The 14,422-nt window shown below is 41.9% G+C and overlaps 2 protein-coding genes and 1 non-coding gene across 7 annotated transcripts in view; 1 reads left to right on the forward strand and 2 right to left on the reverse strand.

Annotated features, from left to right (window-relative positions):
• The first annotated feature begins 359 nt into the window (after positions 1 to 359).
• TRNAV-CAC (transfer RNA valine (anticodon CAC)) lies at positions 360 to 432 on the forward strand. The gene has a single exon. It is a non-coding gene; the product is annotated as a tRNA-Val (tRNA).
• Positions 433 to 520: 88 nt separating this feature from the next.
• side-VII (sidestep VII) overlaps positions 521 to 14,422 on the reverse strand; it is a 111,979-nt gene continuing 98,077 nt past the window's right edge. Inside the window, exons 5-15 of one of the 5 annotated variants that reach the window (XM_065311957.1) lie at positions 13,402 to 13,617; positions 13,136 to 13,287; positions 11,568 to 11,712; positions 10,315 to 10,445; positions 10,080 to 10,239; positions 9,721 to 10,014; positions 7,811 to 7,923; positions 7,135 to 7,330; positions 6,724 to 6,942; positions 5,438 to 5,706; positions 521 to 1,986 (exon numbers count right to left, since the gene is read on the reverse strand). In XM_065311957.1, the coding sequence (XP_065168029.1) occupies positions 1,726 to 1,986; positions 5,438 to 5,706; positions 6,724 to 6,942; positions 7,135 to 7,330; positions 7,811 to 7,923; positions 9,721 to 10,014; positions 10,080 to 10,239; positions 10,315 to 10,445; positions 11,568 to 11,712; positions 13,136 to 13,287; positions 13,402 to 13,617 (2,156 nt within the window). In that variant the 3' untranslated portion in view covers positions 521 to 1,725. Of the gene's footprint in view, positions 1,987 to 5,437; positions 6,652 to 6,723; positions 6,946 to 7,134; positions 7,331 to 7,810; positions 7,924 to 9,720; positions 10,015 to 10,079; positions 10,240 to 10,314; positions 10,446 to 11,567; positions 11,713 to 13,135; positions 13,288 to 13,401; positions 13,618 to 14,422 lie in introns of those variants that run through there. The other 4 variants (XM_065311955.1, XM_065311956.1, XM_065311954.1 and 1 more) reach the window with 4 other exon arrangements.
• On the reverse strand, positions 8,696 to 9,729 carry LOC135798956 (tubulin polyglutamylase complex subunit 2-like). The gene has a single exon (XM_065311959.1). The coding sequence runs from the start codon at positions 9,592 to 9,594 to the stop codon at positions 8,749 to 8,751; it is 846 nt and encodes a 281-aa protein (XP_065168031.1). The 5' UTR covers positions 9,595 to 9,729; the 3' UTR covers positions 8,696 to 8,748.

Genomic DNA, 14,422 nt, shown 5'->3' on the forward strand with positions numbered 1-14,422 from the left:
AGAAAAATCTTAAATCTTTTCAGTTTTAACTGGTAACACCTTGAATATCAATGGTACTGTCACGAACACGAAAACGAACTCCTCTTTCTAATCCAGATGTAAATATTCTAGGCCTCGGAAACTCATTTCTTCCTCCAGGTCGAGTTTCATATAATCTTTTTGTCAAAACAATCAAGCAAAGAATGCATATAAACGTAAATAGCCCGACAATGCTAAGAATGATCATTTATTCTTAATTTAGGACGTTTTAATCTTCTTTCTATAAAATCTGGACGCCATTTTGAATTAAAATAATAAATTTTTAGAAAATTGCTTCAAATATGATTGACACTTTGATAACATTTGACAGGGAATATGAGGGTTTCGTAGTGTAGTGGTTATCACGTCTGCTTCACACGCAGAAGGTCCCCGGTTCGACCCCGGGCGAAACCAGACAAATCTTTTGCGTTTCCTGCTCAAAAACGACGACAAAACGTTGAAGAAAGAACAAATCGATGATGATAAGTTACGGTATATTATAATGATTACAAACGAAAAGTATAAAACGTGTTCTGCTAAGAAATAAATATAAATGTTCGAATTACATTTATATATTTATATTTAAATTATTACTCACAGATGAATTTGATTGGATAACGGTCAATAGTCCATGCATAATTAGTTCATTCGCACTGCGTGTGTGTATTCGTTTTTTCAAGTTGCGCCTTTCTTGTGTTTCGTTTGTTTGATTAGTTACAAAAATGTTATGTATATTATTATCGTTACATATAGGTGAACACTCGATGTTAGTCATTTAATATTAAGTACGGAATGTAAACATACGTATGTATAATATTTACAAAGGCAAAAATTATCTTAGAATTATTTACAATATGTACACAATGCTTAAGTAATAGAGACATTTCTTTATACAAATTAATCCTATTAAATTGATATAATTCTTGTTGCTTTCATATATATTTATATATTTATATAATCTTATAACTTATTAGTTTACGATATTTCATTTAAAAAAATCTAATATTAATTCATTAACACGCTTCTTCGTAAATTGTATTAACATGGAAATGTTTTGAGAATATTTTTACAATTTTGTTTTGTTTTTGGGGGTGGGTGAAGGGTGAAAATGGCAGGGTTTGGGAAAGTTGGTGGTCGAAGGAGAGGACAACATGGGGAGAATTCAAATTATCACATTTAGTTTTCTTTTTCTTTTCTTACTTGTTAGTTTTTACGATTTTTTTATTTTTAAATTCAAATAGAATGAGATTTCTTTTCATTTTCATTGGTTTGTTGTCTAATATATACACGATTTTCTTTTATTCGTCGCCATTTTTTGATTATGAAAAGATTAGCTATGTACACACAAACCGGGTTTTGATATCTTCGCAGAAAAAGCTCACATTGTTGGTTAAGTTTATGTTCTCTGTTTCGTGTGTTGCCTAAACGCCGCGTATTCGCCATGATGTGTTGTGCACCTCGCATTGTCTCTTAAAACTTAGTCAGACTCTTGTTTGAAGTTTGAAGTCATTTGCTAGCCGTGTATCCTCACCCATTTTGTCTCTGTATGTTTTGAGCAAAGTGTAATGAGCTTGCAAACATCCGGGCGTGAAATTTTGGCAGTTAATACTGATAGAAAGTATGTGGCGCGAAGGATGTTGCTGCGGCGTCGGCGGCGGCGGCAATGGCAGCGTGCTGAGATGGCTGCCCTTACAGCGACGTGACCTGTCAGACTGTGCTCTCTCGTTTGTTGACCATTAGCGGCGTGTCGGCCGACGGCTCCTCGTCGCCGCCGCCGAGCGGCTGCAGCGGGATCGGCGCGTCCCTCGGCGGCGGCCGCGGTCGTCCCTGCGGCGCTGGATGCGCACCGCGGTATTGGATCGTTGGATATACGCCCGGGGGTAGGTGCGACACTGGTCCGTATTGCCATTGCGGCGGCTGTCGTGGCAATGTGCATGCTGCATACGGCTGCATTATTTGTGGATTATGCTGGAAAAAGAAAATAAAATCAAAAAACTAGAAACTTATTTAATACCCACATTAAATAATAAATTATTTGCGCACTAGTCCAGAGATAAATATAATAACAATAATTCATCATTCTAAAATGATGGCACCCTCGTTTTATCATTTTTGTCACATAGTGACACCGCAACGCAAACGCAAAACTTTGAAAACAAGGAAAGAAACTTAAAAACTAAACGACAAGAGGGGGTATAATAATGTGACATATTGTAATATATTGCTCCGCAACTCTTATCCAGCATAATAGCGAAAGTAAACTTCTTCCGTTAAAGAAGAAATCTATCAGCATTTGCCAAGATTTTTACTTGGGCGCAAAAGTTTTAAAGTATTTCTCCTGTTGCAGTCACGGCCGGGGAGCTTTGTTACCCTCCGAGGCCGCGTCGTTCATCCGTGAAGCGCACACGTAAAGAAACACTGAAGTGCCGGAGAATCTTGATGTGCTAACCAAACTTTCGGCACGACTGTGGGACGGGGAAAGAGGGAGGCGTACAAATAGCTAAATCGCGGGCAAAAATTCAACATTTTCGCATCCGGCGGCGGAGGCTTAACGTAAGGATGAAATCCAATAAGTAGTAGAGTAACTATACCCCACCATCAATAAGTGTTTGTCCATGTGAAACTTATACAGGATAATATTTTTATATTGTGAGGTTAGGTCAACAACCTAACCTCAAATTTCTAAAAATAAGAATATGAGATCCGGAATTCCGTCCCCATGTGGGGATGACAGATAGTTTTGACGGAAAACATATGAGATTTCCACCTGCTGCTGTCGCCCGCTCCCCAAAGGTTAACATGTCCTTCCATTCGCTGCTTAGAAATAATTTATTACCCTCTCAACGATTTCTCGCCGTAAAGCTCTTCCATTTTGACCTTGCTTTTAAAGAATTACAATCTGCGAATCGCACGTGTCGTAGATAGGCACTTATATCAATCTCAGTTTTAAGGTTCGCCGCATATTGTAATTACTTGTGTGCGGGGTTGATTACCTTTGCAAGCTCAAGTGGAAAGGATGGGGCTGCCTAAGTGAGAGTCTCATAAGGGCGGCGCGCAATTTCGCGAACCGCTTTGCCGGCGGCTGGCGTTATTGTTGCTGTGCGCAGCCCGTGGCGCTGTTTGTTCTTCGCGCTTATAATACGTACATATATTTACGCACGGCGAGAATCGTATGGAATGTTTAAGGACTATTCAGGAAGTGTATGGCTTCTAAAACGTTCATTACGACGTGCTAATTAATAGGCCTTTGTGCGCGCGCCTTCATATCGCATTCGAATGAACGCGAATGAATTTCTCATTATGTTATAAATAATATTCATATTTAGGGGAAAAATATGTAGGTACTACCTGTACCCGGCGTCTCTTGACTTCAAAAATCACAGGAATGCAAGATTATGCACCGTTTCCTGATGGTTCCTTACTAAAAAATAAATATTTAACAAAAAAACTTTAACCAATGTAGTAAAATTGAAATTGTCGTTAATTTATCTGCTATTAAGAAAAATAATAATTAAAATTGATTAAAACGTTAATTTTCATGAAAAAATAGTCAAAAAAGTAATTTTTATTTATTTTTGAGACGTAATTTTGTAATTTTGGGAATGTACGCAAAAGAAAATAAACTGCAGTTGATATGATTTTGTCTTACACTTTCGCAATGCTTTCCGTAACTCAGCTGGAGGCGGCCAGGGGAAATGTATGCCGTACACGAATAATAACAGAAAAACACGGCAACCCCGCGCGCAGGAAAATGAAGTAAAGCGTAATGCCAAGAGAAAGAATACTTCTTTCTCTGCCGTTTGCTGCCGCTTGTACTTTTTGAGTCCGTGTAATAGTACACAAGTTGTTGCTCGTAGTATATTTTCATAATAAAATGAAATAAGGTATAAATCTTTGTAATTGCACGTGGAGTGGTAGGATAGAGTACATTTGTGTAATTGGAAAAATTATATTTCTTGCATTGCGGAGGTATATGCACAATTGTGTTATTAAAAAACGTACAGAGATGTTCCTCAAAAATTTGGTAATAAGTAATTTTTTTGTTTTTAAAATAAAAATATTTCTTTAATAAAAATATATATTTGGATTGAATTTGATGAAAAATATGTTAATGACAAATGTGATAGTATCCACATGGTACGTGAAAAGTTAAAAGTCTCGTTTTCCCGCACCCAGCGCGGTACATTTCAGAATTTCGAAATAAACGTCCTTCGTAATTTCCCTTTTTGCATACACCATTACATGCAGCGGAGGTAACAAGCTCCCCGCGTGGGCACAACAAACAGCGGCGGCAGCAGGAATCGGCGTGGGTAACGTTTATAATTGCAATTTGTTTTTATGCCGTTGTTATAAACGTCTTCGCATTGCGCGCGTCTTCCACGCTATTCTCGCGCAGTGTTTATCTTAATATACTTCTCGTCGATCTAAGCGCCGAGTGCAGAAAACGGGTGCAAGAGTGCAAACTTGCAAAATTCTTAAGGAGGCTTCAACTTTCGCGCAATTATAATTGCCCAATGTTTAAATTTTAGATTAATGATAATTCATAACCAAAATATTAGTTTAGGAATAAATAAGTAATATGCTTATTTCCTTTTAATGCAAAATTAAAGACATCAAACATATTTATTTACTTTTAAATCGGAATTATATCTCGAAATGTAATCTATGACCGGAATTTTGCGGGTTGATGCAAGTTCAAACGCTGCGTAAAGCAAATTGTTTGTTTGCGGTAGTGAGCGCACGCGTTGATCGCATCATACTTAAGTATAACTCGATAGAGTGACGCTAGATGTCGCTAGCATTCAGTTTCGCATGGAATTAAATCCGTGTGCGATACGTGACGCAGAACGTTGTTTATTTACTTTTACTTAAAAAAAACTATAAATACGAATATGTGTAAACACAAAACTTTCCATTATTGATGGAATAATATAATGTTACCGAAAAATACAATTATGATGCCAAACATAATTTTCCGCTCATGGTACAAAATATACCATTATGAATCTCACCTCTCAGCATGTTGCTTACGTAATTAATAATACAGTTTGCCTAGAGGTGCGTGCCGCCTCCGGTACAGCTGCTTTCGAAGCAAATCCTTCTTTTCCTACATCCCTACACCCCCATCCCTCAACCGTCCTCACATTGTGTCTCGGCGCGCCATGCGCGTTAAGAGTCATGCATCAGCCTGTCTCTTGTAGGCTATAATGCCGCTATAAATGCTTGTGACCTCACGTCGCGAACTCTCGTCGACTTTCCGGGCGAACACATGCCGGCAAACGCAAAACTTGCTAATGCAGGTACGCCATCATTCTTCGCGCATAATGTAACAACTACTCCAAAACCGTGCGCGATGATAAGCTCATGTTATATTTCAACAGTGCCTTAATTTGATCTGATTATACTCTTATCTACATACCAGTTTCTGCTGCGGTGGTGCAGACATCTCATGGATGGGTATACCATTACGCAGCGTGCAGTAACCCATATATCCCGAGTTACCCGGCGCCGCTTGATGCAGCAGGCTGCGATTCGGCGACGTCTCGATGGTGGACACATGCTGCCGCTTCCTGCTGTACTCGAGCGCCTCCTCGCCGCCTTCGGCTGGCTGCGGTATGATGTCCGGATTCTTCTCGTCGCTGTCGCACTCGCCCGCGCTGCTGTCGTGCTTCGATATTGGACTGCCACCTGCGGCAAGAAAGTACGCTGTGTGCGATTGTGTGTGGCGCAAGGTGAGTAATCGTGATTGATGACACATGAAAAGCCAGAGAAACACAAGCATGAATAAGAAAACAAGTGCAAATCAAGATGTATACGTAAACATGTCGCACAACAATTTTTTTTTGCTTCAACTTTCCTAGCTGCAGCAGCAGTGGTGATATTTATTTGTTGCGAGCGTAGGTCCATTGAAAGGGAGTTCATTTGGGCCGGAGCGCTGAGGATTTATTTCGCGATTATAAATCTTTTGCATAATGCATGTCGCATTGCACTGTGTGCACACTGCGTGCACTCAATAGAACCGGGCACGCCTGCACTCATGGCTGCCGGGATTGGCGAAAACCGCCTGCTGCTGGTCGTCCAGCGCGTCGGGGAAGAAAGACTTGCGCGGCGCGAAACACGACGCCGGCGAACTCGACGCTAATAGTGAAAGTTTTATACGCGGGGCCACGCCAGCAGCGCTGCAGTGATTAATAGAGAGACACCGATGGGAGGACTCGCCGCCGCCGCTGCCGCCACCGCCATGTAGATGTATAGCGCGCACTCGGTCGCCCGTCGGTTCCGCTCGTTTCCAGTTTCCCAGCAGGAAAACTCCCCGAGTCTTCACAACTTCATCGTCCTCGCCAGCGCGCATACAGGTTGTGCAAATCGCCCCAACAATTATACTATCAATAACCTCGCTTGCCCCCGAATATTTCCGCATTCCGCATACGCCAGTATATAACAATTCAAACTCTATCGAGACTCTCTCTCAACTTTTGTTTCAGCAATTATTTTCCTTCTCCCCGGAGTCTTGTCGACCGCCGCGCGTTCTTAGTTCGCGAACATCTTGTCTGCTCGTTTCATTGAGTCCCGGCTTCCGTTTGAAAATGATGTAAAGTTTTTCCGCTGCAGCTATATCCACTTCGACTTCTTCTTGATTTTTGCACAACCAAAAAACTTAATTGCCAAGTGCCTAATGAATATTTGACTCGCACACATTCTCACCTCCTTTGTCGCTGAGGGTGGGACCACTCGTTGAACCACGGTGTTCACCACTACCGCTGGTTACCACACCGTTTTTGTGTCGCTTCCGGCGGCCTTCATTTTGTGTACACTGCAACCGCAGCACCAGGACCACCACCAGGGAAACTATAAATAACGCCGAGACTATTCCGATGAGGACGCTCATCATTGGCGTAAACTTGAATCCGGCCTTGTGGCTTTCTACTTTTGTGAAACAGAAAAAATACACAATAGTTTTATTTGTTTTAGAACGGAGAGTACATTATACGGCAAAAAGGGTATGCTTTGTAAAGGACTTGAAAGGAATAGTTGTCGGGCGGTGGTTGTTGGCGGCGGTAGACAATTTGTTAGATTAAGCGGCGGTGGACGTGTGCGGAGAGCAATCGAACTTACCCTTTTCGGGTGTCAGTTGTTTTTCGGGCAGCCTCAAAGTGGCCGATTGCAATATCACCGGCTCGCTGCGTCCTTTGGCGTTGTACGCGAACACAGCCGCTTGATATTGACCGCCCGCCTCTAGTCCGTTGACCGAGAATCTCGCCACTGGCGACGATAGATTGCTCTTAATTTCTTGACTTTGACTCTCCCTCATCTTCATTTACATGAAAAAGAACCAGGAAAACACAAAAAATTAGCTTAAACTTCGTTTTTTTTTTTGTTTTTTTCTCTAATTAAACTCGTCACTTCCGGAAATTACACATGCTTTAAACCATTATGGCCGAAAATTTTCCGAGCGGAAATCTCGGTTCATTTTCCGCTTGGAGATCAGAGTTCCTCAACATATGCAGCGCGGTAATTGGACTCTTATATGTGCTGCCGAATCGACGTTAGAGCAACACCGCCGTACAAGAGTTGCCAACCCAATTTACTTCCGCCAACACCGCCTCTCCACGTCCTCCTTGCGTCTAATTACGTATATTCCTCGACATCTTTATTACTTTTAATTATATTCTCGTTTCGCAACTGTCTAATGGACGCCCGTTTGCTCGCGCAGCTCGACGCAATTGACGCCTAACAAGGTGCCAATTAGTAAATGGGCGCGCAAAAAACGCGCACCGGGAAAAAATTTTACCTCCAGCAGAAAAGATTGCGGCAGTCCACCGTTGAAACCCTCCGAGCAGCGGATTGAAAGCGACGTCATCGATATGTTGGTCACGCTGCAGTTATGTACCTGATCTGGACGTCCTACAAGCACAAAAAACAAAAACAAAATAAAATTACCCAACTTGCACTTCTCGAAAATTTATTGTGATAAAAATCATATTTCAACATCGAAGCAAATTTAAAACGCACGAAGCGCTTCAGGAAGGTGTAAGCACACATTGTAAACGTATTGCAGACTCGTGTCGTCCTGCCCCGTTTCTCTCTTCTCCTTTTTTTTTATTTCCGCATGCGGCGAACGTGTTATCCTCTTCGCGCGTCGACGGCAAAAGGTGGGTGAAAATGGAAATTCTGTTTGAAGGTGCATAAAAAATACATAACGTTCGCAGCGCGCTGTGTAGTAAATCGTTCAAATCGAACCCGGAATACTTGTACGCTGTACGCCTGCCTCCACGCGAATAAATTTCATATAACGCATTTCAAGAGAGAGTCCGTATCTCGTAGCTCGCATCTCTGGCGCTGCTCGCTGAATCTAATTGCTTCAAGCGCGACTCTGCCAACCCCAATTGCAAACGCCGTGAAACATTAAATAATATAATCGTGTGAATCCTCGCCAGGGCTGAAACTTTCATGCGGGTGTTACTCCTGCATTATTCTAGCTTGTGGGTGGGTGTTCGTGGCTTTTGTGGCAAACGGTATGAATATTTTGCGACTGCGGAACATCGTATTTATTCGCTTCGACGTTTGTTTCCGTCTCCACTTTGGCGCATTCTTCACATTTTCGATTTTTGTTCCGGGATTCGCATAATTCCAAATTTTACTCCGCATGATTTATTTCCACATCAAAAAATTCAAATTTTTACTGATAAATTTATTAAAAAATACAAAATAAATAAATATGTGAGTGAATTATTTTTTGGTTGTTTTTCTAGCAGCTTTATTTATCTTCTTACGATGATTAACAATTTTCGGTTTGGGTGTTTCAATATTTAGTGTTCCCTTAAAAACGCCCGTACTCAATTTGTTTACGAACACAGTTTCCGAGTCGCTGGTCGTGATAGAATTCAATACATGTCGACTGCCAGGATGCTCCTTTGCTTTTCGCTCTCTTTCATCATGAAACGCACCAAGCGTCGGTAGAAGCAACGTAATCAAATTCGATATCCATTGCGGAGGTTTCCCGGTAGTGTACAACATCTGCCAGCATGGAATACCAAGATGTGCGACACACATACGAAAGTAGGAAGTGAAATCACTAGTCAAATAGAAGAAATTATTCTCCTTGGAGCAGATCCACACGTTATTAGTGAATTTAAACTTTGAAAAAACCACAACCACACGGTAATCATCTCCAAATGAGTCAATGACAAAAAGTTTCACGTCTATACCAAGTGATGGACGTACCATCTTAAAATCTTTAAAAATTTCTATAGTATTCCCATGTGGTATCTGCACAACATCCATCAACTGATTGATTTTAATTTGACCAATCACATCATTAGAATCACTTCCCAAATTCAACAACCATTTAAATAGAAACCCATCCATCGACGAATAAAATCTTCTTATATCCGCAGGTAACAGAACACCATTAGCATGCTCCCAGTTGACGATATCATATTCACTCAAGGGTGCAAACCGTTTGAGATAGTAGTTTTGCATACCAAGTTTCCTCAATCGATTGATCAACCTTGGCAAACCCAGCAGGAGATTACCATAAACGGAGTCCTCGGAGATCTTTTCAATCTTAAACATGGCGGCCGGCCGTAATTTAGACGTGGCCGCATCGATTACCTCACGACGCGGACCGCATGTCAAATAATCAGACAGCTGTAGACTACTGAAATCGGGGACAGGCAGTGTCAGTGTTTGAACCCTTACCTGCTGCGATCAGATGGAACACGCACGGGACGCGTTGATGACCAATGCGATTCGACGCGTAGCAGAGCAGAGTGCCATAATCTAATTCCGTGATGGGCGTGTATGCGACGACACTCGAGGTGCCACTGCGTGCGATATACGATTGCGCCACGTCGACGGAGTCCGCCGAGTTGTTGAACGTCCATCGGAACTCCACATCCGGTGGATTCGCGTCCACTTGGCACGCAATCTGAGCTCGTTCTTGTTTCGCCACACCGTAGATCCTCACTTGGTTTGCCTTACACGATGGTGCAACTAGTAACAAAATCAGTAAGTTAACATTAATAAATATGAAAACCTAGAATAAAAATTATACTAACACATCACATTGAGATAAAAAGCATTGCTTTCGCCATCTCCTTCAGTGTTGTATCCAACACACGTGTAGTTCCCTGCAGTGGATCTACTAACTCCTTGGAGTACCAGGCTTTGATTGCTGATGATTACTCCGGCGCCAATGTTGTGATTTAGCATTTTACCCTGCGGAATCGAAGTGTGTTGTAGTGGTAGTGGTGGGGGGAATTATGCGCAAAGCTGACGCCGTTGTTAACTTACGTTATGCCGCCATTCGACTTTATAGACGTGAGGATGTGCGTTGATGATACAGTCGAAGTAAACGTCGGTGCCCTCGCGGATGGTGTCCGGGTTGAGCGAAGTGCCCAGGATTATCTTCGCTTCGGGTGTATCTGCAACAGAGCAGCAGTGGCGTTTGCGTCAAATTGCGCGCGGATAATCGTCCCAGAACCCCACCGACCAAATTATACTCTTTATCATGCGCAAAACTTGATTATGCATATTTAAATTAATGCTGCTCGGGCTTAAAATCAAATTGTTTACAACCGCAAACTCTTCACGTAATTAATTTGACCATTTGATGAACAAGACGAAGAAAAGGAGAAAAAACGCGGGTAAAGCTAAAAGGAAAGGAATTTAATATAAAGAAACGACGCGTTTTATTTCAATCCCCAGGTTGAACCACAGGAACGCTGCTAAAGAACGCACGGGTTTTATATTGAAGTAGAAAATCGGACCCTATACCCTAAAGTAAATAAGTTGCGAGTTTCTTCAGGCAGTCAGGCAGAGTTTATGCCCCTGCCTCGCGCAATTCTACAAGTACAAACACTAGAAACACGCCGGTGTGTTGTTGCTTTTAGGGTTTGGCTTTATTAAATTTTAATTGGAAACTATTACGCGCAAAAATACCAACTGGAGCGTACAGCAGCAACAAACAAACACAAATAGTATTATTAATTGTTTGCCCGGCTAATTAAATATTCGCGCGCGCAGCGGCGAGGAAAAAAGTTTTATTCTTAGTTTGATGTTTTTATAATTAAAACTTTGATGCGCGTTGATAAAGTGCGCAAAAAAACCTAAGACTGATGCAAAATTAAATAAAATAGTAGATAACTTGCAAGCAGGAGGAGAGGCTAAGAGCGACGTGTCTCGCGTAAAACTTGCCGCTCGTTATAGATTTTAATTAACGTGAGTAACTCGCTGAGATTCATTACGGAGACAACGATGGCGCTGCTGCGCGTCTTCGGAGTGCAAAAAATTCTGAAGACAAAATGTAGCATTCCATCGTTGGCACGTTTCGTCAATTTTTTAATATCCTATCATAAAATTTCTACTTTTATACTAAGTACATACTTTTGGCGGAGGTATAAATTATAAATGTCATGCTTATTATACTTTTTATCATAACTTGCGCGTCGTAAAAATTCATTTCGTTTTGTCTACGAATAAAATATTTCGTTTGCAACTTAACGTTTTATGAATTTTACATTTTTACTAAATAATTGTGCACTCACAATGTATTTCCAGCTTCCATCCATCTTCCAGCCCATCCGATGATAGGATCTTGTTCTCTGCCCGGCAAGACAGATACTTGCCGTCGTCCTCTTTGCTGGCAATAAAGGACAAAGTGCTGGTGGTGATGTTGCCATCAATAGAAGTCTGCACACACACAGAGAAAAAAAAAACGCAAGTAAATTAATGTTGGCGCATTTCGGATGACGCCAGCGCCAGCACCAGCATAAAGCGACGATCAAAACTCAAACAGTTAATTACTTATGGTTATGGCTGGATCAAATGTTGATTAATTATTATACGCGTCGAGTGTCGGCGTAATTACGATTTAAACGATCGCGAACAAGCGTCGCGTTCGTGCTCGCGCTCCTATTCACAGAGATGGTTGCGATAGTGCGTAATGATTGAAAGCATAGCGAAGAGAGCGTTTTGTATCCGTCGAGCACGAGGCACGCCACAACGACGTTTTCACTTCGATATGAGTTTATTATGTCGAATGTTTGAAAGCTTAATTAAGTGGCAAACCGTTTCGCCTGCGTGTGTCGATCCTCGAGATTTTCCACAAAATTTGCCAAATTTAATATCGAACCATCTCCAACGTAAACTCCGTGCATCGTTACGTTTTTCATCCGCGCGCACACATTGAGGCTTGAATTGAAAGGTGTAGGTTTTTTTATGAGGGCTCGGATGCAAAAAAAAGAAGCACTGTTTGCCGAATGCTTGACATGTACCCGGGCAGGAGCGTCCGTTTTTGCACGCACGCAGAAAAAACGCACGCAAAGAAAAGTACTTTAATCTCTGTATAAATACCAGAAAAGGTAAACATTTGATTGTGTAAATAAAATAAAATATGCCGTACCCAAACGACGGGCTTTCACGGCGACCCTGCGTGTTACTGTCAGTGATGCTTTTTCGGTCGTTTTTTTTTTTGATGACACAAACAGACGCTATGGTCTCTGACATCAATCAGTTTCCTTCGCATGTTTGTATTTCACCAGTCACCAGTGATTTTGTTTATTGAGATACGATTTCGCTTCGGAATTAAATTTATGTAAATTGGTGCGAATTTTATGCGCAAAATTCTTTAAATAATTGTGCGTATATACGGAACAATCATTCGTTGCTGCGTTCTTTCATTTGTTCGTTTGGCACATTGCTGTGTGTTATATTGATGGGTTGCAACAACAAAATGCGCATACGGATGTTGTACAATACAATGGTAATTTCGGCAAATCGATGGACGAGCAAAACACAGAATTCTATAGTCGGCGAGGCCGGCAATAAAAAATCTATTGCCGCCATTGCAGCGCATACCAATAAAAGCAGCGCCGCGTTAACGATTCGATACTATTAAAACGAAACGCACTAAATTCGCGAGCGCGCGCGCGTTGAAATATTTCAACAACGCGCACAACCACACACAATGCAAATTTGTTCATTTCTTTTCGATGTCACGTTTTCGGATTAATTTGCAAATTGATTTGGACGTTTTTTCGTGCCACGTCGAAATGCCGCGCGCGCGCACGATAAGTGCGCAATAAATAACACGGTTTTAAGAGCTTTTCCTTACCGTTTCCTTCGTCTTGTCCAAGCGCTGACCGTTCTTCCACCAGGTTATTGTGGCCGGCGGCCTCGAGCCTGAACTTTGACACAACAAGTCGTAACGTCTGCCTGCCGAAAGGGGTTGATTTGCGCCAAGGATTTTCACATCCAGTGGACCAACTGTAATGTAAAATCATCGAAATATTAAAATATTTTATATCAAAGAAAAAAATTGCAGCGCAAAAAAATCTTATGTAACTTCTATGAAAGAAAGATATTTTGCATAACACTTACAATTCATATCTAGATGTAGGGTCGATGATAAGGGTGGCGTCCTGTCATTGTTATACGCCTGACACGTGAGCTGCGAGTGAACGTCGCGCCTACCGAGGCCTGCCACGCGCAGCTCGGAACGCACGTGCGACTTGCCGCCTCCGGACGGCAGCACGACGCTCTTGTTTGTCACGACCATCTCGTTCCTGTACCAGGCGACGTGCGGAATTGGCTTGCCTGCAAAACGCGCACAATAAACAAATTTAATAATAACAGCAACAACAAAAAACAATTTTGCAGCACAAAAAGAAAACAACAACACAAAATTGCTTTCTGAGACATCCACGCAACCAGCGGAGAGAGAGATTGTAGCAATAACATGTTCCAAATTAATTAACTCAACTGCGCATAGACTGTCATTGCAGTTTGCGTTTCCATTTTCGAACCGTGCGAATGGTAACCGGTTATTCATACAGACCGAGGTGCATGCATCGTGCGCGCAAGTGGGAAGCAATTAACAAATTGATTAATTAACTAAATAAATTTACTGGAAGGCAAATTGCAACGACATAAATTGCGTGGGCCGTGTGCACGCGCGCAGACAGCGTTTTGCTCTGGAGGCGGCGAGGGCAGAGGAGAGTGCCGACTCCAGGATATGGCGCATTTCCACCCCGCCGGCTACGCGCCACGCCATGCTGAGCACGCCGCACTTAGGTGTGTACATGCGGAACACTGTATGTGCAGAAACCACTCTCCACACTCGAATGCGAAGCGAAGATTATCGCGCGATTTCAAATTACCGGTAATTGATGGCTATTTCCAATTGGAATGTTTTATTACATTGGAGCACAACATTGTTTTTATATACAGATATAAAGTTTTTCTTTTTATCCACCAGATGGCGCCACATACACTAAATTTACACAAAATAAACATAAAAATAATCTAGTTGGAATATATTTTGCAACTACATGTGCAAAGATAAATTAATGAAGCAGCCGAGCGAAATGAAAATTATATCAGCTCGCACAACCGTGTGTAA

Source organism: Atheta coriaria, unplaced genomic scaffold (assembly GCF_025399875.1).
Source record: "Atheta coriaria isolate IRGN ID8LTWV9N9 unplaced genomic scaffold, Caltech_Dcor_3.1 hic_scaffold_9_pilon, whole genome shotgun sequence".
Taxonomy (NCBI): domain Eukaryota; kingdom Metazoa; phylum Arthropoda; class Insecta; order Coleoptera; family Staphylinidae; genus Dalotia; species Dalotia coriaria.

What these genes read in the sequence shown, in the direction of transcription:
- LOC135798956 (XM_065311959.1), bottom strand. Translation starts at nt 9,594, where the DNA reads ATGTTTAAGATTGAAAAGATCTCCGAGGACTCCGTTTATGGTAATCTC.